This window comes from Anopheles coluzzii, chromosome 2 (genome assembly GCF_943734685.1).
Source record: "Anopheles coluzzii chromosome 2, AcolN3, whole genome shotgun sequence".
Classification (NCBI taxonomy): Eukaryota; Metazoa; Arthropoda; class Insecta; order Diptera; family Culicidae; genus Anopheles; species Anopheles coluzzii.
Genome location: NC_064670.1, coordinates 123,694,236 through 123,719,925, shown reverse-complemented (window position 1 = coordinate 123,719,925; position 25,690 = coordinate 123,694,236). Strand labels below are relative to the sequence as shown.

Here is a 25,690-nt window from a genome sequence, read left to right as displayed (position 1 = left end):
AAATGATTGTTTCGTGGCGATCATGGTGATATATAAGAAAGTAGAGAAATATTAACACGTCTATCAGTTTCAGTTACAGTTCGGAAAGAGATGGTGGTGCCACGACGTGTATCTGTAGCGTCAAACTTACCTCAGTTTTGATTTGAGCGCATTCACTTCCCGCGACAGCGCTTCGTGGCTTTCAAGCATATCTTCGCACTCGCGCTGCGCCTTTCGTTTCAGTGTCTTTTCCTTCTGGATTTCCTCTTCCGCCTCGTCCAGGTTGCGCTTCAGCGTCTTCATGCGGTTGTTGGCCTGCACGGGGAGAAGCCAGAATAAAATCAATCACTCTGTTACAAATCCAACTCATCCACCATTACACATACCTTTTCGATCTGCTCCTTGTACTGATCGGCATGTCGTCGCTCGTCTTCGATGTTCATCGTCAGCTCCTTGATGCGTTTCTCCAGCTTGCGGTTAGCCTTCTGCACGGCCAACCGTTCCTTTGTTTCGTTTTCGAGCTGCTTCTCCAGGTTCAAGTTCTTCGCCTCCGAGGCGGCCGTTGCCGCCTTCAGCTTCGTGCGCAGTGCCGTCTCCTGCTCGGACAGCTTCGCCTTCAGCTCCTTGTTCAGTCGCTCCAGGCCGCACTTGAGGGTTTCGTTGTTCTGCGAGTTCGATTTCTCCGTCGCCAGCTCGGTGGTGAGCTGTTCGATCGTGAGCTGGGCCTTGCGGTTTCGGTCCACCATCAGCTCGAGGTTCGATTGCTCCTCCTCGAGCTCCTCCTCCAGGGCGGCAATGCGGGCCTCCAGGCGTCGCTTTTCGTCGATCATGAGCGAACCCTTGCTGGAGTTGGAATTGATCTCCTCCAGCAGCTCGTCGCGTTCGCCCTCCGCGGCACGGCGCGCCCGTTCCGAGCTGGACAGATCCTCGGTCAGCTGCATCAGGTCCGCCTCGAGCGTCTTCACCTTGCGCTCCGACTCCTTACTAATGGCAGCTAACTCCTCCTTAGCCGCCTTAGCTTCCTCGGCGTCACGGATGGCGTCCTTGATCTGGGCCTGCAGCTTTTTGGTCTGCTTCAGGGCATCCTCCTTCACCTTGTTGTTCATTTCGAGCGTCGCCTCCATGTCCTTCAGGTCGCCCTCGAGCTTCTTCTTAGCGGCGACCGCTGCCGCACGCTGTTTGCGCTCCTCGTCCAGCTCGGCTTCCAGATCGCGCAAAGCTTTCACCAGCCCGCGCCGCTTCTCTTCCGACTGCTCCTCCTTCGCCTGAATGTCGCGTTCAAATTGTGCGCGCAGGGCTTGCATGTTAACCTCCAACCGCAGCTTGGCATCCTCGGTCAGCTGCAGATCATCCTCGAGCTCTTCGTTTTGTGCTTTCAGTTCGGCCAGCTGGCTCTCGAGGGCCCGCTTTGCCTTCTCTAGCTCATGCACGTTTTTGTCGGCTGTTCCCTGCAAGATCGAGCGTCCCAAAAAAAACAAAAACAAAAAAAAGAGTGATTAGAAGTCAATTCCCTACATCGGGCGAATCTGTTTTACTAACCTGTGTATTTGCCAGCTCATCCAGCTCGTTCTGCAGACCCTTGCGTTTCGTTTCCAGCTCGTCGATCTTCTCGAACGCTTCGTCCAGCTCGCGGGTAAGCGACAGAACCTTCGTTTCCTTCTCGCGCGCCTCACGCTCTGCTGCGTCGCGTTCCTGGGCCACTTGCTCGCTGATGGCCTTCTCCTCCGCCAACACCTTGTCGAAGTTCTTCTGCTTCTTCTCCAGCTCCAACACCTTGGTGCGCTGCGTGTCCAGCTCGATCGTGGCATCCTCCAGCTCGGACTGGATCTTCTTCTTGCTCTTGTCCAAACGATCGTTGGCAGCCTGCAGCTCCTGGATCTGGCGCTGCAGCGTCTCGATGTCCTTGTTCATCTTCTTCTTCGACTCTTCCAGCTCCTTGGCAATGTCCGAGTCCTCCTCGGAGCGCTTCTTCATCTCCTGGATGGTAAAGTTCAGCTCGGCCAACTTCTTCTCGTAGTTAGTCTTTGCCTCCTCGTCCTCTTCCAGCTGCTCCTGAAGCGCTTCCTTCTCCGACTCGATTTGACGCAGCTTGGAGCTCAAGGCAAGCTTCTGACGCGTTTCCTCCTCCAGCAGCTGTTGCGCTTCGGTCAACTGGCTTTCCAGATTGCCGGCGCTCTTGATCGCAGCGGAAGCCTTCAGCTCAGCTTCGTCCAGTTGTTGAGTAATGTTTTCCGATTCTTGTTGCAGCTTGGTCACCTTATCCTGCAGCTCGACGCGAACACGATCGACATCCGCAAGTTTCACCTAATGATAGAAAAAAGAGGGCATTAGATCCATTGCAAAAGAAACCTTGAAGATGAACTGATTGTGGATGTACAATTGACCAAGCGAGTTTTCTAAAAAAAAATGCGAATGAGCGTTGACGAAACACCAATTTCAAAAATCATACTTCGAAATACTCAACGTAATCCTATAACGTTACGCAAATTGCGCAACAAAAACATTAACGTAAGAGGCATGCACGAGAGAAAGAATATTGTGTCAACTTCAAATCGTCAACTTCAAATAAAGCAAAATAAGCCTGGCTTTTCTTCCTCTGCTTGTCATACCTGCAACTCGGCGATCTGTGTTTCCGCCTGCTTGCGTCGACGATCATTCTCCTGGCGCGATTGGTTGACGTTGCGCAATTCGGTAGCAAGATCGGCATTTTCCGCCTCAAGCTGCTGTTTGCTCTTCTCCAATCCGCCCTTCATCTTCTTCAGATTTTCCAGCTGTTCGTTAATAGAGGAAATCTCTTGCGCATGCTTGTGACGCATGTCCATCAGCGTTGACTCATGGTTGGCCGACTCGTCCTCGAGGGTCTTCTTGAGGGTGGCCACCTCCTGTTCACGCTTCGAACGCAGTTCTTGTTGTGCTGTAATAAAACATAACGAGTCGTGTTTAATGCAAATGCTTTGGACACATCATGTACATATCCCATCCACCCTTCACGCTCTATTACTTACCAGCAGTGGTGTCCAGCGAATCCAACAGTTCGTTTTTCAGCGCCTCGAGTTCTTCGTTCAGATCACGCTTCTGCTTTTCAGCCTTGGAGCGAGCGAGCTTTTCCGCCTCGAGATCCTCCTGAATTTCGGCCAGCTGCGATTCGAGCTCGCGCTGCGTTTTCTGAGCCGCAGCCTTTGCCGCCGACTCTTCGTCGATGCGTACGAGCGTTTGTGCCAGTTCCTCTTCGCGTTTCACCAGCTGCTGCTGCATCTCCTCAATCTGCATGCGTCGCTCGTTGATCTGCTCCTTCAGGTCAGCCACCTCCGTCTCAATCTTGCGCTTCGAGCGGTCCGCTTCCTGGCGCTGCTGATGGTCCTTCAGCAGACGCTCCTCCAGCTCCGCGATCGTCGACTCGTGCTTCACCTTCAGCTTGGCAAGATGTTTCGCCTTCTCTTCCTCCTCGGCCAGCGTCTGGGACAGGTCGTTGGCACGCTCCTCGAGCAGCTTCTTCTCCTTCACCAGCTTGTGGTTCTGGTCCTCGATCAGCGCGACGTCTTCCTCCATTTTCTTCAGCTTAGCGTCGAGCTGTACCTTCTCCAGCTGCAGCTTCTGGCGCGCGGCTTCTTCCTCCTCCAGCTGCTCTTCCAGATCCTGAATGTTGATTTGCAGCTTCTTCTTCTCGCTGGTCAGCGCGTTCACACGCTCCTCCTCCTCTTCTATTCGCGACTCGAGATCCTGCATCAGCTCTTCCAGCTCCTGCTTGCGAGCGACCAACCGGGCCCGACCCTCTTCCGCTTCAGCGCAAAGCTCAATCTCAGCCTGCAGCTGTTCGGCAAGGTGCGTCTTCTCCTCCATTGCCTGCTGGTACTTTTTCTCGTACTCCTGCGAGTTCTTCGACAAGTTCTCGAGCTTGTCGCGGATCTGGCGCAGTTCGTCCTCCTTCTGCACCAGCTTTTCCTCCTGCTTGGTCACTTCCAGCAGCGGCTTCACCTTCGTGTACAGGCGCCACCACTGCCAGTTGCGCAGCTTCAGGTAAGCGGCACAGTTACGCTGGATGATGCGGATCGCGTTCAGCTGCTGCAGCCGTTTCTGGTAGTTGCGGCGGGCGAGGAACCCACGGCAGAACGCCTGGAAGTTGACGATCAGGTCCGTGATCTTGTAGTCACGCTCCTCCTCCAGATGCGCCAGCACGCCCGCACGGAAGAAGATCTTCGACTGTCCGATGCGGTACAGGTTGCTGTCCAGCTCGAGCGATTTGATCATCTGCTCGCAGGCTCGCTTACCATCCATGAAGCCCTTCGGGATGACGTTTGGCGTGAGCAGCTCGTAGCGCTGGCGGAACTCCTGGAACGGAATGCGGTTCGGGAAGCCCTGGCGGCAGATACGGATACCCTCGAGCACACCGTTACAGCGCAGCTGGTCCAGCACGAGCGGAGCATCGATCTTGCCGGCACGCTTTTCGTGGTTCGGAATGATACAACGCACAAAGTTCGGGTTGGTATTGCGCAGCGTGTCCATCAGCTTGGCCAGCTGCTCCTTGTACAGATGCGAAACCGTACGGAACATACCCTTGCGCGTGCGCGCACCGAACTGTGTGTCCGTTAGGGCCTGCTGGGCCATACCGACAATCTCGGCGTCCTTCCAGATCTGCACCACGAACGGATCCTGCGACGCCTGCAGCAGCGACACCACGTTCTCGTTCAGCGGATCCATGTTCTTCATCAACCACTTCGTGGCGGAGTAGTCTACCTTGCCGGCGTAATGTACGACTGCAAAGTCGGCCACGCCACGGAAATCGGTCTTCATGAACTTGGGATGCATGGAGTGGGCGGCTGCCAGCTTCTCCACGAACGACTTGTCCGTTGCCTTCGGGAACCAACACTCCTCGTCCAGCAGCGCCATAATGCCGCCCGGCTTGTCGATCAGATCGATCGTCGGCTGGAGATCCAACCCAAAGTCAATGAACTTCCACTCGATGCCCTCCCGCTGGTACTCCTCCTGCTCCAGGATGAACATGGTGTGGTTGAACAGCTGCTGAAGCTTCTCGTTCGTGTAGTTAATGCACAGCTGCTCGAACGAGTTCAGCTCGAAGATTTCGAAACCAGCCATATCGAGGATGCCGATGAACGATGCACCCTGCCGCTTGGTACGATCGAGCGACCGATTTATCCGGTTCACCAGCCACTTGAACATCTTCTCGTAGCACGCCTTAGCGATCGCCTCCACCGCAAACTCCACCTGCTCGCGGGTCTGTGCCTTCGTCACAAAGTCACGGCCCACCTTGATGCGGGGCGTCAGGAATGCCTTGGTCATGTCCGTCACGTTCAGCCCGAGCAGATGCGCAATCTTCTGGGCGACCGTGTTGTCCGGCAGCGTGGCCTGGTCGGAATTGCGCTCCTGCTTGAACGTCATCGAGCCGAACAGCAGCACCGCGCTCACGATGCGGAAGATCGAGTTAAAGTCCTCCGACGTCATGCCCATAATGTTCATGCTCTTGACCGTGGCCTGGAACTCGGCATAGTCGTCCACGCCCGGTACCGGCAGCCCACCGTTCGACAGGAACGGGTACGTCTTCACGTCGTCCAGGATGAAGCGCTCGCGTTGTTCGGGCGACGCGCCCGCCAGCAGCTGGTAGAAGATGTGGAATGTACGCTCATCCTTCGCCTGGCGAATGGCACGTGACTTCTCCAGCAGATACGTCTCGATGTTGGCGCCCGAGATGTAGCCCGAAGCGTCAAAGTTTATTCGAATGAATTTACCCTACACCATGGAGAAGAAGCGGGAGAGCAAGTGTTTATTGTACATTTATTGTTATGCATTGGTGGCACGTTTGTTGATGCGTTCGATGCGGCGGGCGGATACTTACGAAACGGGACGAGTTGTCGTTCTTCACCGTCTTGGCGTTACCGAACGCTTCCAGAATGGGGTTCGCCTGAAGCAACTGCTGCTCCAATTCACCCTAATAGTCCAAACGTGATGGGAAAGAAGGAGAAACAATAAATATATTAATAGGGAGCTTGAGAACGGGTTTTTATTTTACCACTTATGCATTCACAATTCATTCAGTTAACATACTTTATCCATAGTACAACAGTACACCAATATTCAATGAATGCTCAATAACATGTACGATAATAAGAGTAGCTAGCGTCATGGCGACCGATAGTTGGATGAAACAATATTAACAGTCTGTGCGTAAATTATTTCCATCCAATTTACTGTACATTTCTAAACATTTTACCACTTATACCAGCTTAACTTTATTCTTAAACTCCCCACATTTAACCGTTCCAGAGATTTGGTGCAAATAGGTGATCATATCATCCTATTATCTTAATCCACATACTAAGCTACTGGGTGAATTGTTATGATCCATCTTAACCTACTTGCACACCATGCGCCATTTATTTGCTAATGAAACAACCCATCCATCAAACCCCGTTTCGTTACACCTGTTCTATCCTTCGCTACATACTCCGAGAAACCCCAGAACGCTGCCTCTTAATACCTGCCTGTCTTTCTGTAGAACAGGAGCTTTAGTAATTGCAAAAAACCCTCCGCACTTATGGAAGCAACCGCGCGTGCTGTCGATCGGTTGGCGGTAAAGCGATACTAATGAGATAATTGCAACATTCCATTACCCAGGGAGAAAAGCTTTGCTGGAGGTGGAGGCAAAATAAGTTGCAAATCGAATGCATCAATGAAGACAGAAAAAGCTAACGCACGAGAGGGAATGATGATTTTATGAATCAATCGATGCGCGAACATAATAGAGCTATTAATCGGCGACAAAATGGGCTGACCAGTTGACCAGTGTGAAGTATCTGATGCGAGCGAACAAATAAGGAATAGCAAATCAACAGTAAATGAAGAAACCGACTGTATGTTTGTACTTGCTGTTAGCAGAACTGTACTGAAACTGTACTAGAAAATAAAAAAACAACTACATTTACAAGTGAAAACTATACTAAAACTAATGCAAACTCAGATGAGAATGATATAAACAATGGCAAAACCGATCAACAACGACAAATATCCATCGCAAAAGAAAAACCAAAAACACTAAAACTAACTAAATAAATGAGAAGCAGTGCACGTGGAACAAACAAACAAACACCGGTGCATAAACAGTGCAAAACAACCAAGTGATGGGGTGCAAAATGGTGTAAGTTCGGTTACGAAAACTGTTACTATACTTTACCGATAAACTCGTATGGTGACCACCCTATAGCAAGTGTTTTGATTTTATCCCAACCGGTGTGTGCGGGGTGAATCAGACGATGTATGAGATGATTACCGAGTATCGGGGCAACCCATCGGTACATTTGTGGCGATTTTGGGGACGATTTTTGTTTGTTTTGTTTGGTTGAGTTTAACACGCCGGATAATAGAAGCCGGCGAGTGTGATTAAAAGCACGATTTGAGGTGGACGCGTTACAAAACGGAGTTCCGGATAGTAAAAGCATAAGGCAAACACGCACACACACGCACGCACACCACACACCCGCATTGGCATTATTAGCGAATTATTAGTTGCGTTTGCGTTGATTTTGGTCGTTTTTTCGGTGAAGCATAAGCGCGTTTAAACATGGTGATAAACATATAAGGAACCAGGACGATCACAAACAAAGCACGAATGACGATTGGTAAACGATGATGAGGTTGTATTGATGGTGTTGCAGTGCCAAAGATTGATTGTTTTTTGTTGTTGGGGGATTAAATGTATATTTTGCAATTTTCGATGTTTTGATTTCAAATCGATGGCGTGCGAGAGAGATTTGGAAAAGAGAAGAAAGAGAAAAATCACAATCATTTATATATGGAATAATTTTGCAATGAAACGGACGGAGGAGTGTCAACGTAAAACGAAAGCAGAAATAAAACATCGTTGCGGATAATAGTGGGGAGGAACACAGACGGGTAACAGAATAGTAACGAAACAACTTAAACTTAAAATGTAACTAATAAAACATAAAAGAAACAAAATACTTACGATGATCAGGGCTGGCGTTGGTGTCTAAAGGGGTTTGAAGGCATGTTTAGAGTCGATAGCAACGGCAGCAGGCAACAACAGGTGCAGCAACAATCGAGCAGGATGGATGATGGCAGCGCAAATGCGATAATCGAGCGCAATAGGCATTGCACAGGGGACATTTGGATCAATATCACGCCCCGTCAGTGATCAACAATGTCAAAAGTCAATCGAAATAGCGGAGCGTGAAGAGGCGATTTTAATGACGATTCGTGTGATTCGGTTACATGGAATGGAAGAAAAATGGAAAATAAAAGAGGGTGAAATTAGCTAAATAAAATAAGAAACTAGCATAACAAGTATGGGAGCTGGATAAAATTATAGAAGATAGGATATTGCTACATAAATAATGATTTATCTTTGCCTGTAGAACGATTTGAAAGCTTATATACACGCAGCCAGACAGATCGGACGTATGATCAAGTAGAGCCTTATGAATTAATTTACTACTTTTCACTTCTTATTCGCTTATTGTCCTTTTTTTCTTTTGGCAATCTCACTTTGGGGAATTCCAGGCCCCGATTTGAGGGCCAGCGAGGTCCATGATCGCGAGGATATTTAACTTGCGACACAGACACACACATACATATGACCCGGATTTTATTGCCCCTCTGGGTCACTGGTTTTCCTCCGAACAACACCAAATAGGGGGACTACTCCACCACACGAGAAAACAATAATCACTAGTTTCGAAAAACCAGGGGGGGGGGGGGGTCGATCGTTCAACACATCGGTAGCTCGCAATGTACGTACGACGGGAGGAGTTTGCAGTTTCACGACCCCTGCATACCAATCACCATCATAGCAGAGGAAAGGCTAGGGGGAAACCCCAGAGCTCTACCCCTTGTCAGTGTAATTAATAATATTTAATAAAAATCAACAGCTACCCATTTTTGGCACAACCGGCCTCAATGCAACTGACATAAACACATCTCCCAGGTGCTGGTCTATCTCTCTATCTCTCTTGGCCCTCTTGGCAAGCGGAGTGTAGAGATGGTGTGTCCTACGCCCGGTGGCTGGTCGCGAAACCGCGCGGAGGACATGCTGCACCGAAATCGGCGACTGCTTAACGCGTACAAGTTTCGGAGGTCTCGCGGGGCCTTGCCGTTGCGACTTTCGATATTTTATCACTCTGCGGCAGCACGCTGTGAGTGTGTCTCTCTTTTACACGCGGAGACATTTCCACCACGCGATCACCTCCTCTCTCCTTTTCCCCCAATCGGGGGCCCTTTTGCTTTTGCTAGGAGTGTGTAGTCGACGGTTGTTCCATGTGACCGGTTTTTGTTTATATAATTCGCACCATATTGGGCGTCATAGAATGGATTACAGCACCCGCGCGATTGAAGAGCTCTGATCACTTCCCAACCTCCCTCTTTCTCTCTCTCTCCCTATACAAGTGGTTCCTTTCTTTTAACGACACGCCACACTCTAAGGGCACAAACGGAGCACACGCCTTTTATAGAATCCTGTCGAACCGTACATACAAGCCGGAGCGATCTAGCAGAGGGCTTTTTGCGGTTTTTACCCCTTTACGCTACTAAGTCACCCCACAGCTGTGCCGCCATTGAGGTTAAAGGGGGGCTGCTGTGGCTGTGTGTTGCTGGTTGCGCTGTTTTTTCTTACGACAGTTTCGTATTTCTTTTTCTTCGCTATCTTTTGCATCACTACAAGCTTCGAGCATAGTGTTTCGGAGAGAAGCTCGTTTGGTATTTTATTGCTTGCTGCCGCACCGTTGCTGCTGTCGTCATTCATCACATTCGATTACCGATTAGCGATCGCTGCTGACAGCATATCTATGAACAGTCAATCAGTGTGAATGGGGGGGGGAATAGGACGGACGTGCGTGTTCGCCCTTTTTTTCTGTGGCACCATTCATTCAATAAAACTTTTCAGCAGTGACTATCGCGACAGCCGAAACAGTTGCTCGTATGCGGGAACCTTGACCTCATCGGAATTTACATCGAGTTGCTGCATGCGGCTAGATGATCATGTCAAGAATTTTTGCTAAAATTTGAGCCAATTACAACGAATATTGTGATAAATTTTACTGCATTCAATTACTTTCACTCTCCTGAAACTACATATGCGCTATGCCCTATGCTATCGTAAACCATAGCTCTTCTGTCTATTACGACACCTTCTCACCGATCATAAATGCACTTTCCCCCATAAAAGGCACACATCTCGCGTAGAGCACTAAGCAAACCCTTCTACTAATGAATTGCTTACTTCCCAGCATTCCATACCCGGCTGGACATGTTCATTTCGCGATCGCCACGGAAAGCTGCACCAAAAACCAATCTGTCGCACATTGGACGACCGTCAATTATATTTTCATATTGCCGTGTCCTCAATTCGTACCCGCCGGAGCGCCTTATGGATGGACTCTCCTCTGCGGGACATTCGTGGCGTTCGGCTATTCGGCATCCAAATATGGGCTTTTTCAGCATGCAAACCCTCCTCCTGCACCCTGCCCTCTCAACCCCGGCGATCGAGAGCTTTTACGGATTCGTATGAGAGAGAGAGTGAGAGAGCGACAGATCGGGACGATAAGCATAGAGTGCGCCAAAGAAGGAGAAAACAGGGATCCAACATCCAAAAACCGCGACCGTACTCTCTTCCTCCCTCTCTTACTCCCCTTCGACATGTGGTGGTTGAATTTATGTTTCAATCTGTGTTGTCTTGCGCCCAAAGAAGGGTGTTTTATTATTTTTTTACTACAGCCTCTGCTTAGTCCACAAGAAAATGGCTCATTTTAAGGCGCTTTGGTTCGATTTCGATTTCTTAGGATACGCGCACATATGGTTGCTGTGCTGCTGGCTGCATGCACAAAACACACAGATTGGTGACCGAAAATGGTAAACCAATCCACATTCGGATATGGCCACTTTTGGCGCTGGTGGAGTTGGTGTCGTGTTAGCTTGATCGTACGTTTTATTGATGAGAGAGGTGTTGCAAGCAAAACAATTTTATTACTGCAACTTAATGCGATACATTGCGCCAAAGCGGCGAGAAGTGAATTTTTATGAATATTCTACCATCTTGCTACCATTTGCGAAAACTGGAACTCTCGTATAACGCCAGCAAATGGTCGGTGCGGATCGACATCTATCTCAACAACGCCACCACCATGGTGGTGCGCCGATCATTTGCGCTCAATTAACGCTAGGACCACCGGAGTTATGGGTTTCCGTTCCATCATATAGCTGCTACTGCCGATTGCTCTTTCGTTTAAAAGAGCCCGGCATTACTCCGCGAGGAGCGACGTTAGAGCGCACAGAGTGCGTGGTTGAACCAATGATCGAGTGTTAGGCTTACCCACGATGCGAGAGGAGCAAGCGCAGCAAGGGAGAAAAACAAGCTCATGAAATTGATCGATCGCTTACCACAGCACCCTTGTGTGAGTTTGTCAACTGTCTGTCAGGGTGCGGCGGCGGCGGCGGCGGCGCCGATAGAAACCCCGGGGAGCGGTTAAAAAGGTATAAAATCCGCGATCGCGTGTCGCGTGATGGATCTGTGCTCTTCAGCGAACACACCACTCCGCGTCGTCTAGTGGGAACGAGATTAATTTACCACACCGTATACTTGAGCGTTCGAAGCTCGAAATGCAACTGCTGCCCGTCGTCTTATGGAGTGTTTCATGCTAATTTTTCCGCTAATCATAAAGGGTTGCACGCGGGCGAGACGAGGCGGTGCTGACATACCGACCGAGCTCATTCATTTCCATTAGTGTGCGATAATTAATAATTAATTAATTTCTTCCTCCACATGCAGCGCTGAGAGCTACTAGATGAAGATTTACGCATTTACATGTACCAAACAAGTAGAATCTGACAAATGGAGGCGTGTAATCTCCACGATCTCAGAGCGGGGTGTCACACTCACATAGCGCTGGGTGGGCTGCAGCTGGACAAACAGGGCAGCTGTGGCTGTTGCCCCCCTTCGTGGCACAACACAGTCCATTGGCACATACTTTCGCTTGATGTTAGTTAATTTCTCCGAAACGGGGAAGGCAAAATTTAACCAAAGCTTCCCTTTTTTGGGGTGGGTGAGAGACATCGCACACAGCAGATGCAATGGTTTGCAGTAAACATGCAAATCACCCACCCAACCGCCGCATACATGTGTGACTATGAAATTCTTCCATAAATGGACATCGAATTGATGCCCCATTGCACCGCAACGACAGTTTGGGAAGGTGCAGTCACCATCAAAATGGCTCATTCATTTCTGACGATCCCCAAAGCTGACGATCGTAGGGGGTTGGAGGAAGGTGGCGGGCGCGATTCGGCGGTTTATGGGCATTCCATTTTATGCATCCCGTAAGATATCGGACGCTTTGATGCACGCTTTGACCCACTTCTTTCTCACAGGTCGTTCACAATGTCAATGCGCAATGCGAACCATATGGTCAACATTTCGTAAGCATATTTCCTCCAGCCACTAAACTAACACTAAACTGCCACTATACACAGAGAAGTGAACGCTGAACAGGGTAAGAGTGAGTGTGTTTTACACTACAAACTGCAGCCGACACCTACCGCGACGGATCCCTTCGGTTTCGATGCAGCGACGTACGCTAAATACTGGATAACTTTCTTTGTGTTCTCGGTTTTGCCTGCGCCCGACTCGCCGGTACAAAGAATGGATTGGTCCTCTCGATCTGCAAAAAAAAACGAACAAGAAACTAGAGTGAATATGAGTACATACAGGGGGGGAGGGGACGGCAACGTGTTGCAAAAAGTGCTCTGTATGACGACCTCGAGAAGCTGTGCTCGTCGTCGCAAGCTATGCAAAGCTAAACCCTCTCTCTCTCTTGCTGTTGTTTGTGTGCTTTGCTCCGGTTCGCACGACTTGCTCGTTTATCAGCTTGACATGTTTGTAAATGACATTCCTTGCCCGAGAGACACGATCGGCTTATCGTCTGGCGAGATGATGGGCAAGGCCACTTCATAAGCCTACAGAGTTTACTTCGGCGATGACTGAGACGGTGCAGAGTATGCTGCTTTAATAGATTGTTCCTGTATCTCCACGATCTTTCTACATGAGCGAGTATAAATAGCAGATCACACAAGCGCAATGATTCCCACATTTGGCCACTTGTCCGCCATCTGACATTAGAATTCGTTAGAAAAAGGGTCACTCCAGAGCAAAACAGTTTTTCAGTGTCTAACCCAACGCAGTTAATAAACTTGTTGACGTTGCGGTTTGATCGCGACCGAGACGTGAGCATGTGAGTGTATTACCTAAAAAACCCCACAAATGTCCGCACACGAAACATATGTTACGCAAAACGACAACTCAATGCTCGATCGAGAGACACACACACACGGATCCGTTGGGCTACGCGCGCGTTGGCAAGATTTCTTGCCGAGTTTGACGATACCATAGATGGTCATCTTCGAGCCGTTTTTTTACAACTTCTCGCGACCTCATTAAGTCATTTGACCAGTGGAATACAAGAGCAAAAAAAAATCTGTCATCGGACCTTTCCTACATACTCCCCCCCCCCCTCCCGCCCATTTTCGCTTGACGTACGGGTACACTAAACGCTTATGTCGAAGGTAAAAAGAAACCTTCCTCTAGCGACTTTGTGAAAGAGCTTTACCGGGCTACACCTCTCTCACTGACGTTTCTATGCAAATCGACAGATTCCTTAAATGGACCATTCACACTCCCATAGACACACATACGCACGCAGAAGCCTTCCCCACATCAGTTGGCGATGCTTGAGTCATCGGATATATTCACTAATTGCCATGTGTACTGGAGATTGATTAATTGCAAGACAAAAAGGTCACCGCGGACAGGGGATCAAACGCCGTACGGTCCCCTCCCCTTGATTTGGTGTGCCGCGGGGAGCAGGAGAAGCCAGGTGTCAAGTGCTAGTGTAGCAAGAAATTAATTTAAATGTTGGCTACCGTACGGCGAGCTGCAATCTATCTCGGCTATCTTCAGTAACAAATCTCGAAACGTCCGTATGGTATACAGGTAGACAGGCTTGGGGTGCTCGGAAGCCCACTGATCGAGAATGTGTGACTTATTTGGTAATTTTCAGTCAACTGCATCGAATCGAACCGCCAGATCGTGATTGGTCACTTCAAACTAGAGTGCAATTGCAGCGATCCTCTGCAGTAAATCTACCTGCTGTTGAATAACACACTGTTGCTAATCTAATTCTCCAGCTGTGCTATTAACTTTTGATATTACTGGTTTTCCAATGACGTCAGATATTCCACGTAATAAATCGTTATTATTGTCGCCTCGTGCTCGATTAAAGGCGTTCATACGTCTGTTTGCATGTTAGTAAATGTGTTGATTCGATGGTAATATTCACGGAAGTTAAATTTCCCCCATTAACACGCTTCGAGGAAATAAATTCATACAGCGCGCTACACCACCGTTGAACGCCTGGCTGGGGAGAAATACTCCCATCTTTAGTGATCTCGAGGTAGCTTTAGATACGATCGTACATGTGTAGCATAGAAAAGAGATCGACGTGTGTGAGCTACCCACACGAAAACAACCGGCCAATTAATTTTACCCTCCACTACACGGTGCTGCTAGGAGCAGTAGCAGAGCAGAAGAAAGCAACGAGGATGTGGTGTAAGCGGAAGCACACACTAACCGGGCGGGAAACACGTCCGATGGCAAATCCGTGGGGGGGAAACTGTGTTGTGATACAATCGTTAGCGTGCATAGACGTTCGCGCTAGCAAATAGTTCTACGATGAATCATAGACCCGCGGCTGTTGTGTTGTTGTGCCGCAGTTGCATCCATTTTTTGCAGTCGGAGTCTATGCACTATTTCACATAGCGCCACTTATGCTGAGTAATAACGAAAATTAGATCGAAAAGACGTGACACAACACAGCAATAAAACTTCGAAACTTCCGTTCATATGCAAAACGAAAGCAAATACGCGCTCCAAAACCAGTGGAAGATGAATGCCATTCGTAAGCACATTGTATCGATCGATCGATCCTTTATATGGGTATACCCGAAAAGCGCATATTTATTAGCCATCTGTTCAATAATCTCGCGCTCCAAAATGGTAATCGCATCCGTGAAATCAACTTAATTTTTACTCAATATGGAAGTAACATCCGCCATACCCCCCTTCGAACGAAACAATCTGTGCAGTGGAGGATATTACCAAATAACGGGTACACAGTAGTTTTAAAACCCGAATCGTACAAAAAGATCATCATCCTGACATACATGCGCGTCCCCCTTTCAAGGATAATCAACGGAGATGATAATCATCGTACAAAAAAACAACACACAGCTTCCCTTCACGTCTCAGTGATACTTCTTCCTCTGGAATGCAACCCCCTTTAGCTTTGCGAAACATCTCATTTACGCAGATAAATTCCACCGTCGTTGAACATGTGCACTAAGTATAGTTTCGCTTTCGCTTCGAAATTAAGATCTGCGCATACCCCCGCCCGTGTGTGTGTGATGCAATTACACGCCAATGCTAACGACGACCAATATCAACGATCGTCCATCTCTTGCGCACTTCGCGGGGTGAACGATGAGCGAATGGACCACCATTTAATTACACAGTGCCCTACAGTTACTCCTCCTTTCGATGAATTATATTCCGGCCAAAGACGCACCCAGCTGTGGCAATCACGACGACACACATGTCTTCGGTGTATATATTGCAAGACGCTTTCATACGCCCAACCATATGTTGAACACTAGCTGTGCAAAAAGTGAGAGAAGATTGTTTATCAATCATAGACTCTCTCGCATATACTGTGTATCAGTCGATTCTGATTGTTACTTGTATCATGTCCTCCAGGGGAATGTCAGGTTCCCTTCTCTCCTGTTTAACACAGCCCCTAACTAAACGACTTAATTAGTGCTAATTCCCAGCGAGAAAACCCTGAACCTCTCCTGCTGCACGCACCCTAAACGATATCCTGTGACCGAAGTTATCAACAATTACCACTAATCGGCGGTCGTCAACATGCGCGCCACCACAAGAAATACGCGCGAGCTGATCAACACACAGCCTTTGGCTTACCTTGAAGCATCGATCTATAGGCGGTGTCTGTGATCGCAAAGACGTGTGGTGGCACCTCGTGCCGTTTGATGCCTTTGTATTTCTCCATGATCTTCTCGGTGTAGATGGGCAGCTTCTTGTACGGGTTGACCACCACGCAGAACAGCCCCGAGTATGTCTAAAACGAAAGGGAAAGAAGAGGAAACAAATTTATTACTATGAGTTAGAAAGGTTCGCCAGTGGTGATGTGGTGGTGGTGGATGGCGTTGGCGCCCCGAGTGTGATGAATAAAATATCGTTATAGGTAAAAACTCTGGCGCCACTGGTACGGCACCACCGTTTTGCTCATTTACCTCTATCGTTTCTATCGTGCCTAGCCATAGAGCGCTATAAATATGCAAACTTTCTCATCTTCTCGTATCTCGTTGCGGGGTTGATTAAAGATATTTTGCTATCCAATTCGGTGGCAAGATGATCGTGTCGTGTCTTTCCGGCCAAAGGTAAAACCAGATTCAAAACAAGAACACGTCGTAAAACATCTTCTACATTTGTTCCTTGTAAGCGTGTCCACATTCACCACAACACGGCCGGCCCATAATTTTTCGTCGCCTGCAAATTGCCTGCCATTCCTAGCAAGACTCGAATATTCTACATACCAAAACAATGTTGTGAGATTCTTCACATTTGCACCACACCACCCACATGGCAGTGACAAGAATGTGACATTTCAAAGCGACATGAGTTCTTCAATTATTCATGGTCAATTTATTTACTTTATTTCGTTTTGGAATATTTTGGATCTTGCTTTAAACCCTACTCACACAAAAAGTAACATTTTAAGTACGTCACTCGCGTCAGCGAATATCACACTGGAGGAGCACGGGAGGAAGGAAGGAGTTTGTCCCTCTCTATCTCTCTTTCTCACTCTCCATTGCCATCCCCATCGTTAGGTTGTTTTTGTTTATGATGGATAATTATAGCGCTAACGCTGTGCAGTTCCAATTTAACGCACGATGCACCGCTCACACGGCTTCGAGCTGGCGGACAGAGCGAGATGCAAACACCGCTGAAGTGAATCTTGAAATAAGTGTGCAAATAACTTTAATTAACCTTCTATTCTCTCCTCCTCCTCCTCCTCACACACGCTTATGAAGTAGATTCATGGGCCAAAATCGTGATCGGGCAAATACCTAACACATCAATTAGACTAATTTGGCTATTAAACAACTGATTCTGGCACAGGAAAAAGATACTGAATGGAGCGCATATTTCGCCCGAAACTAATAATAAGCATTTCCATTGTAATGACACCTCCAAAAATGAGTCATTATGTCCACCGATTGATTGCTTCCGTTCAGCCGTCATCGAGGAGGAATTGAAGACGGAAAAAATCACCCAACCCTTTCCTTCATTGACAGCCCACTTTCTTATCACCGACAACGCATCTTATCAGCGCCTGTTTGTCTAATTAGTGTGGCATTACGGGCGTGCACGGGCGTGAATCGTTGATTGGAAAGCAAAGTCTCTACCGATTGATTGCCCACTCTCTGGGCCGGGTCGAGCCGCTGGCACACAGCTTCTTGATCAAAGTCTTTTACACCGAGTCGCCCATGCCGAGTAAACAAACAACAACACTCGGCTTCATACCGGCAGTTTGAGTTTGCAATTATGCAAATTAAACCAAGCACACTGCTACACTGTAAAGCCTTTCTGCACCGAAAAGGAGTAACGCTGCCCGTCCGCCCGCCCGCGTGTGCTCTTTGTCGGGCGAGTTTGTTTTGCAAACAAACGCGTCCCCACAGAGTGTATCAACAGTGCAGCAGCATCTCATCTCATCGTAAAAAGAATCCATTGCTACTGTGGCCCGTTTACAGCCTACACAAGACAAGCACACATATGTCGGTGGTGATGGAGTTGATGATGCTGGAAGACTCGGTGCAGCAGCTTGTTAGGGCCGCCCCATGTGTGGAGGATCAACATTATAAACTCCGCACACACATGTGTAATGTGCAGGTGCAATCATGTGGCACTTTTGCCGTCGATGCCTTCAAACACACAATTCCAAATGTTGGGCGTAACAAGATGAAACGCTAGTTTCTTCAGTTCCTACGCACGCCGGTTGTAGCGATTACAACAAAATATCCAAATGTAATGGGATGTGTTTAGTGAGAGTTATTCTTCCTCTTAACGACTGGAAACTGCATCAGCGGGGTGGATCAGCGACCGAGATCTCGTTCCACCCATTACATCTTATTAGTGAGGTTAAATTGATCAATAAAAACCCACCCTGCGCACAGGAAGATATCAATCGCGTGGTCGCATTCTAGTTAGCTTGTGAGCTCTCCCTAAAGCGTGTGGTGGTATCATAAAACAGAAGAAAGTCACAAAGAGCTCGAAGATCAGTCCAGGAGATGGTGTGTTTGGGTGTGTCTCTCTCATGCGTCTTTTAAGGGTTGTTTGTTGTTTGTTCACTCTGGAACAAAACAATCGCTGTAGATATAAACACCAACACACACACACACACATGCAATCATCGCGATCGTATATCTTCTTCTAATGTTGGTACATTTGAGTGATGATCTTCGCCCCTTGGACCAGAATGAATCGCGGTGCAAAAATACCTCCAATGATCCGAAGAAGCACAGCCACAAATTCAGGATGATCTATCTCCTTCATTCTACTGCTTCCGCCATTCCCATTCCCACTCTCTCTCTCCTTTATGGCCTTGAGTAGAAATTTTATGTCCACAGAGCGTGGGGCTACACACACACACCAGCCAGCCAAGATTTCGGGGGAGACCCCACAATACAACAACCTCAATGACAGCTCCGAAAGTAGATCTCGAACCTGTTTCACACAGTCACTAAGCAACAGCAGTTCAACGCATTCCTAACGATCGTGCCCATTGCTGGCCAAACGGCGGGAGGTGTGTGTTGGTGGGTCGGTGTTCCAAGCTGCCGGAACACGGTTCGTTCCAAAAATATTAAGCCCCCAAAAGCCCACGATTGTTGGGAGCAAAAACATATTTTGCAGCTTATTGCCGACGCACCCAGGCGTTGGAGTTGGCGTTCTCTCGCTCTTTTTTCGGAGATTCTTCCGTGGAACCTACTGCGAAAGCTTCCGCTTGCCTGCCTGCCTGCCTGCCTGTCCGTGGGTCTCTGTGTGTGTGGGTGTCGGTTATTCAACTTTAATGGTTGAGCCTAAGCCCACACTCATACCGACGCAACCAACACCGGTACACGGAGGAAGAAATCAAACCGGCCCCAGCCGCAAGTTGACACCATTGATGAAGATCGGACCACAACTCCCCCTGGCTGGCCTGGTTTTACTCACGCGGGACGCCAAGCGCTCACTCGCGAGATGGGAAAAGATGTGCGTGAGTGCAAAGACAAATACACAACACACCCAACATTATATGTTCCCCCCTCTTTGGGTAAAGAAGCCCCCAAAGGAAGGAATGAGAGAATCCAATGCCAATGAGCGACTAACACCCGGGCCCCGGTGGGAAATTATTACGCAGCGCTCATTAGAAGTGGGCTCTTCACACGGGGCGCGCAACCACCACCGAATCTTCCCTCTTTTTTATTCTCTTTCGTTCGGAGTTCCGTCGTCTTGGCGGTGGATTGCGCTGCGCTGATGGCATTCGTTACTGCCCCACTGCCAAGGGTACAAGGCACGTGTTCAAGGTCACTGTTTGTCCGCCGCTCCGTTAGCGTTAGAGCGAGCAGTGATCGTTTCCTCGAATCATCATGTTTCGAACCGATCGACGATACATCACGCCGGGTTTTAAAAAGGAAGAGGCAAATCAGCCGCGAATTACAGGGGCCCACAAATGGAGAGACTCGCTGCTCCCTTAAACTGTCGCCCGCTTGTTTGAAAGTGAACAGGATGTAAGTTCAAGTTCGTGATAAGCATTGAAACTCCGTTGAGAGAGAGAGAATGTGCTGGGAGGGTGGGTTTTTGATTGATGATCGTGTTTGCAAATATGGCCTTCGAAAGGAATGTTGCTTTCCTTGCGTGGAATGCTAATTGTCGATCGTAACTCATCGCCCTCGAGAATGGGGGATGCTAACTTTCCCGATATTTTGCGATTAGAAGCAGGCGAAGGACAGAGAGAGAATTGAATTGACACATTAATACCTTGAAGAATTCATCAACCAACAACCACGCCACGGTGTTGTAGCGCCATCTGTTGGTGGGGATCATCACAGTGGCTCAAAACGACGAGTGCAGCAAGCTCCCTGGATGATTCATCGGCGCGTATTTCTATCCCGCTCCAGCGACAAAGCCGTTGACAACGCAAGCCACTGGAGAGTGGACAGGCGTGCAAAACCCGCGTCAAGTATCATCGGGTTTGATTTTAAACAGTTTCATCTTCATCGCGCCTCCTCCCTCGATGCAAATGAGAGAGAGAGGCAGAAGAAGAGAGGAGGAACCGGACACTACGCGCGCCGCTGGCCAGATTGAAGCGTGCTGCTAAATGTATACAATGCGAATAATTATAAAACTCGCGCGCCCGTCAAGCGTCATGGTCAATTGCAAACCACACAGCAGACAGTAAAACGCAACACACAAGGGCCGCGTGTCGTCGAGTCAGCCCTACTCCGCCATCCCATCCCTCTTCTGTCATCCGCGTCCTTGTCTCTTAGTTCTGCAAAACTCGCTTGCATCGTGCCATATACCCTCTCCTCGTCGGGGCAAAAAACGGGATGTCGGCTAAACAAAGGCACAGAACAGAGTCTGTGTGTTTCGCTTTCGAAGATGGATGGAAGGTGTGGAGTTATATCGTACACGGGTCACCACACCATGATGGACTCCTGATAGACCGGACGAGTGTAGTAATGTGCGCCTGACGTAATCGGCCGGACGCCATGGCTGAAGGTTAGGCGGTGCGCGCATAGAGTCGCCTCAGTTGCTTCAGCTGACTTTGTTTGGACAATCCCATCTTGCACACACACATACTCTGTGTTTTATGTCGTTTTATCGACAAACAGGAGCAACATGTACCTTTCCTTCTTGTGGCAGAGAATTACTTCATTTCCAGTTGCTTATTCTCTGTTTGCTCATATCGCTTGTGCTGCTACTTTGTATCAAGTTTATCACACAACAAATATGTATATGATATGAAAGAAATGCGAGTTGCACAATCGGCAGACGCAATGTTAACCAGGGGGAGCAGGTTATTGACTTTGACACAATCGGAGAGTTCCACCATTTGAGGTGATCGAGATCGGGATGAATCATTCGATCGACAACTCCACGACGCATCAACATAACAGCGATTGGCGGTCAACTGGCGACTAATAAAGATATCACAACCGTGACAAACACACACAATCGTCATGCCTCAGTACGCACTCCACTGCGCAAACCACTTCGCATAAGTACGCAAGTGAAGTAACACCACGACGGCGCGCCGGCGTAACATACCCAACAGACACAAACGGATGAAAGGAAAGCGGATAAATAACAATCAGAGACGACATTTTACGATAGGCTCGACATATCTTTAGTGTTTTGATTTTATCAACACTCTCTCCGAAGGGGGACGATCAACACGATATTCCTTGCAATCACCCTACCCAAAAGCGAAAAGAGAACGCAACATGTATGCACACTCAAAAGTGCACACAAAGTGCAATTGCCAAACGGGACGCAGGCTGAACGCATCGAACATGTATGTATGCAGTGTTGACCTCCTTTCTTCCCAGAACGAAGAAGTGCAGGAAACAACGTAGGAAATGGTAGGACAGGAGACACTCCATCGTGGACAAGACTCGGGGGGTGTGGTGGTGGTGTCTCGAGTCCATTAACTTCGAAGCGCAACAAATCGGCGCCAAACGGAATGACGCAAGCCAACTTAATGGTTTCCCTTTTGCATGTTGCCATCTTTCCCCTGCACTGCACTGCACTGTACTGCACCGTACTGCAATGGCCTGAGGTCAACAGAAACTCTTCCACCCTCTACTGTGTGTCTCCTTCTATTGCTGAAGTGACAATTGAAGGTTAATGCATCGCAGAGGGCGAAAACGATCATTTCAAACTCGGTTCTTTCACTTGGCTTCTAGGGCTGCTAGGTGGTGGTGCTGGGTTTTATGAGCGATTGTTACCAATCCGCTTACGTTGCTACCACCATGGGATTGAGGCGCGTTGTGTATTAGTTTCTGTCAATTGCAGTTTAAAATGAGCGGATTATGGCAAACCTTTCCCTCCTTAGCAAATCACCTGTTAATCTCCTTTAAGACGCAGTTCTACCGCAGACAAAGGTGTATTAGTCTGTACAGGGACAGGGAAAGAAGAGAGTCCTCTCTCAAAGTAAAACTTTCCAGGTGAGAAAGAAACATACGACCAAACTATACCCTTGAAGGTGTGTAAGAGATACCTGTTTCAAGCCCTGAATGACTAACTGAATGAAGGATGACGTAGTTCGTTATCGCCCGGCACTGGCTCTGGACAGTTTTGTGCGCTCTTTGTGTGTGATGAATACTTTCACAATGCGCTCACAGTACCGGAGAAGTGCGATTATGAATCACACTGTTCTCCGCTATTCGCTGAATTTGACTAAGGCATGCAGATAAGAGAGATAGGGTAAGGAGCTGATATCCAAACAGTGCCACATGGCGTGGAGCAAATCATTATCATATTTCTAAAACATATCTACTTCATTTAATCTCATGCTTCTCATAATGTCCATTAACTCGCGAAAGGCGTAAAAACGTAACCATATGAAAACGTCAACCTTGTTGTTAACGGAGCATTCCTTCAGCTTACCCGTGGCGACGCCATTCTTTTAAAAGCCGCGGACTCATAATGCGCCAGCAGAGTGTGCGCCCGTTCTCTTGTCAAGAAACAAAACCGACGACCTCCAGCCACTCTCCAATAAGGCCCATTTGAAGCGCTCGCGAAGACCTTGCGCGGAGAGGAGTTGCCATTTTTGGAAGTAACACGACTACGGACGGTGGTAATACCGTCCCAGCACCGTACCAGATATGATAAATTCAGCGGCAGCGCTCTCTGACGTAGCCGCCACCGCACCGGCGTCGCCGTTGTCGTCTTGACCTACTACTGGCACAGCAGCGCGCCCAACGATGGACGGGGAGCAGGCAGCAGACAGAGCTGTGTCCACTACTACCGTGCGTGACCTTCTCTCGCTGGAGTAACCTCCATTAGATTGAATGGGGCACTTCTCCGACAGCGATACCGTCCAGGCGCCAGCAGCAGCCAGTCTCTGCCCGCCAGATGGTCTGCTCTCGGACACCATCGATCGGCAGAGATGCTGTGTGGACAATCCGACGGTGACAGAGATCACTGTTCTCGAGGCGCCACCACGCACAAGGTGATAATTGAACATTCAGCCCTCACCGAAAGGACACACAACAACAAGCACATCGGATCATCGTCTCTGATGCGAAAGCTCCGTAACTGAGAACCAAACGACCCAGTGGGGGTTCAGAGAAACTGTCACACAAGCGAAGAGATTGTGGCACGAGATGGCGACAGCATATGACTAAGAGGAAAGCACCCCCCTTCCCTGGGGCAGGCAAGTGTTGAACGAAATATTATTGCCATGTTTGGACAAAAGCAAATTATGGCTTCAAACGAAAACAGCCAATTTACGCACACTGTGGAGATTTACGTGCAGGCGGCTATTGCAATGCACACCACACCGTAGCAACACATAGGGATACACGGTACATCATTAATGCAATTGCGGGGTCCCCCTCAAAAGGCAAGGCGCACAACTCTCCTACCGATATAGCTGTCAATAGGGGGGAGGGAGGTTGCGTTTATACAGAGCAAAACAGACACCAAAAGCCCTACAACACACGATTACCCCATAGAGATTGATGAAGGACATTTTTCGACGTTCTTAGCCGTAGCTAATTAGAAGAGCTCCTATACACATCACTTCGATGCGGACGATCACGTTCGGTATGATATGACCTAGCACAGTCCTAGAAGCTGGTGGTAACTGAGATGCTCCAGTTGCTCAAAGTTCATAGTAACACATCGATGCCGCCCCCCTTGTGTGAACATTCCAGCTCACTGCCGATGAAGGAGTTATCATATTTCATACGTTCCCTCCCGTCATGCATACATTAACCCAGTGAAAGGTGTGCTGGTGTGTGTGTGTGCCCTGCGCCTCCTCCTCCCGTATCTGAAGGTTCCGAAGGCTCATATTTCATAGTCATCTGTGACGTGAAACCGAGAACCTACTAACAACCTCACATTCAATCACGGACACACAACAAGACTGAGGAGATAAACCGTTTTGTGGTGTGTTGGGAAAAAGTCGTTCAATATCGCTAAAGCTCATACTGAAACAGTAGGAACTCATGACACACGGTGCCATTACGGTGCCTTCCCGAGGGGCCCTCCGTATTTAGTATGGCACCGAACCAATGTGTGGCTTTTCGATGAGTCATCATTAGCAGACCCCTCGCTAACCGGAGCGCGCGCGCACCCGTTATAGGATGGTCGTGACGACGGGTTCCGAATTTGGCAAACCGAATCACTTTGCCGCGCGCAGATATCCAAACATAGCATGCAAATGTTACGCTTTTCACCCTCCTCTTACTTCAACCACACACACACACCCTGCTGCTGTTGTTTCTAACTGATCTGTTTTTGTTTGTTTTCTTCTCTCGATTAGATCAGGTCGTCCACTACCTTCTTCTTTCTTCCCGCACTGACCGAACGAGATAGAGTTACAGCAGCGCGTTAATGCTTAAAGGTGAGCTTGTTTTGCTCCTGTGACCGAAAGCAAACCCCCGATGATCGATTTCCAAGCTCCATAAAGGGGGTTGTCGAGCACATATGTGTACGGCGCGATCGTCGTTATACGCTTGTCGACCGTTACAATCGTACCACCACCGGCACACACCACTGCGGATCGCGGAGGAATCGAAACCTAATCAATCGAGACAGATGAGCATACGCACCCCTCCCCGGGTCACACTCGGTAAGCATGTAATTAACCTGTTGCAACGAGGCACTCCTTATCCGTTGATTGTACACGGACCCTCACAGCATCTCACAGAGATTGTGCTTCGACGTTGGACACCACCATGATTACACCACCATTCTTGTTATTGAGCGCATGAAGAAAAAAAAAACAGCAAATTCACACACAGAAGGCTTCATCATGTTCGATTGCGGTGACATTTTGCCTGCACACGAGGAATTTCTCCTCCTCGATACTAACTAGGGGAGAGCGCGGAGCACGTGCAACTGACTGCACGAATTAACGAGCTACACTCCCCCTAAAGAGAGCTCACATTTCTTCTCCATAATTACCATTGCCGCCAACGTCATCGCTGTTGCCGGTTCGTTGCTAGGCAGGTAGTAAGGTAGAGGTTGACATTTCTCGATGCACAAAATAAAATGGCAAATAGAAGAGCAAAACAACGCCTGCTGTAACGGATTAAACGGACAGACAGACAGACTGGAACAGCAGCAGCGAAGGCAACCTTCCCATTTTACACGTTTTATAGGAATTTACACGTTGTTGCGTGTCCCATTCCATTCCATCAACGGCCTACGAACACACACACACACTCGGTGGTGCTCATTTGGTTAATTATTTAAGCGACGACTTTTTTTGCATCCCACACGCGCGGGCTCCGCTTGAGCTTTCCATTTACTTGATAGTGTAATATGCAAATGGTGCAAATGACTCCA

General features: G+C 48.6%; 1 protein-coding gene across 2 annotated transcripts in view; it reads right to left on the bottom strand.

Annotated features, from left to right (window-relative positions):
• LOC120954042 (myosin heavy chain, non-muscle) overlaps positions 1 to 25,690 on the bottom strand; it is a 41,743-nt gene that overhangs the window by 3,494 nt on the left and 12,559 nt on the right. The window contains exons 4-13 of one of the 2 annotated variants that reach the window (XM_040374595.2): positions 16,031 to 16,187; positions 12,538 to 12,659; positions 7,958 to 7,981; positions 7,166 to 7,189; positions 5,831 to 5,923; positions 2,985 to 5,724; positions 2,589 to 2,893; positions 1,519 to 2,283; positions 366 to 1,427; positions 131 to 294 (exon numbers count right to left, since the gene is read on the bottom strand). In XM_040374595.2, coding sequence (XP_040230529.2) covers positions 131 to 294; positions 366 to 1,427; positions 1,519 to 2,283; positions 2,589 to 2,893; positions 2,985 to 5,724; positions 5,831 to 5,923; positions 7,166 to 7,189; positions 7,958 to 7,981; positions 12,538 to 12,659; positions 16,031 to 16,187 — 5,456 coding nt within the window. The remainder of the gene's footprint in view (positions 1 to 130; positions 295 to 365; positions 1,428 to 1,518; positions 2,284 to 2,588; positions 2,894 to 2,984; positions 5,725 to 5,830; positions 5,924 to 7,165; positions 7,190 to 7,957; positions 7,982 to 12,537; positions 12,660 to 16,030; positions 16,188 to 25,690) is intronic. The other variant, XM_040374600.2, reaches the window with a different exon arrangement.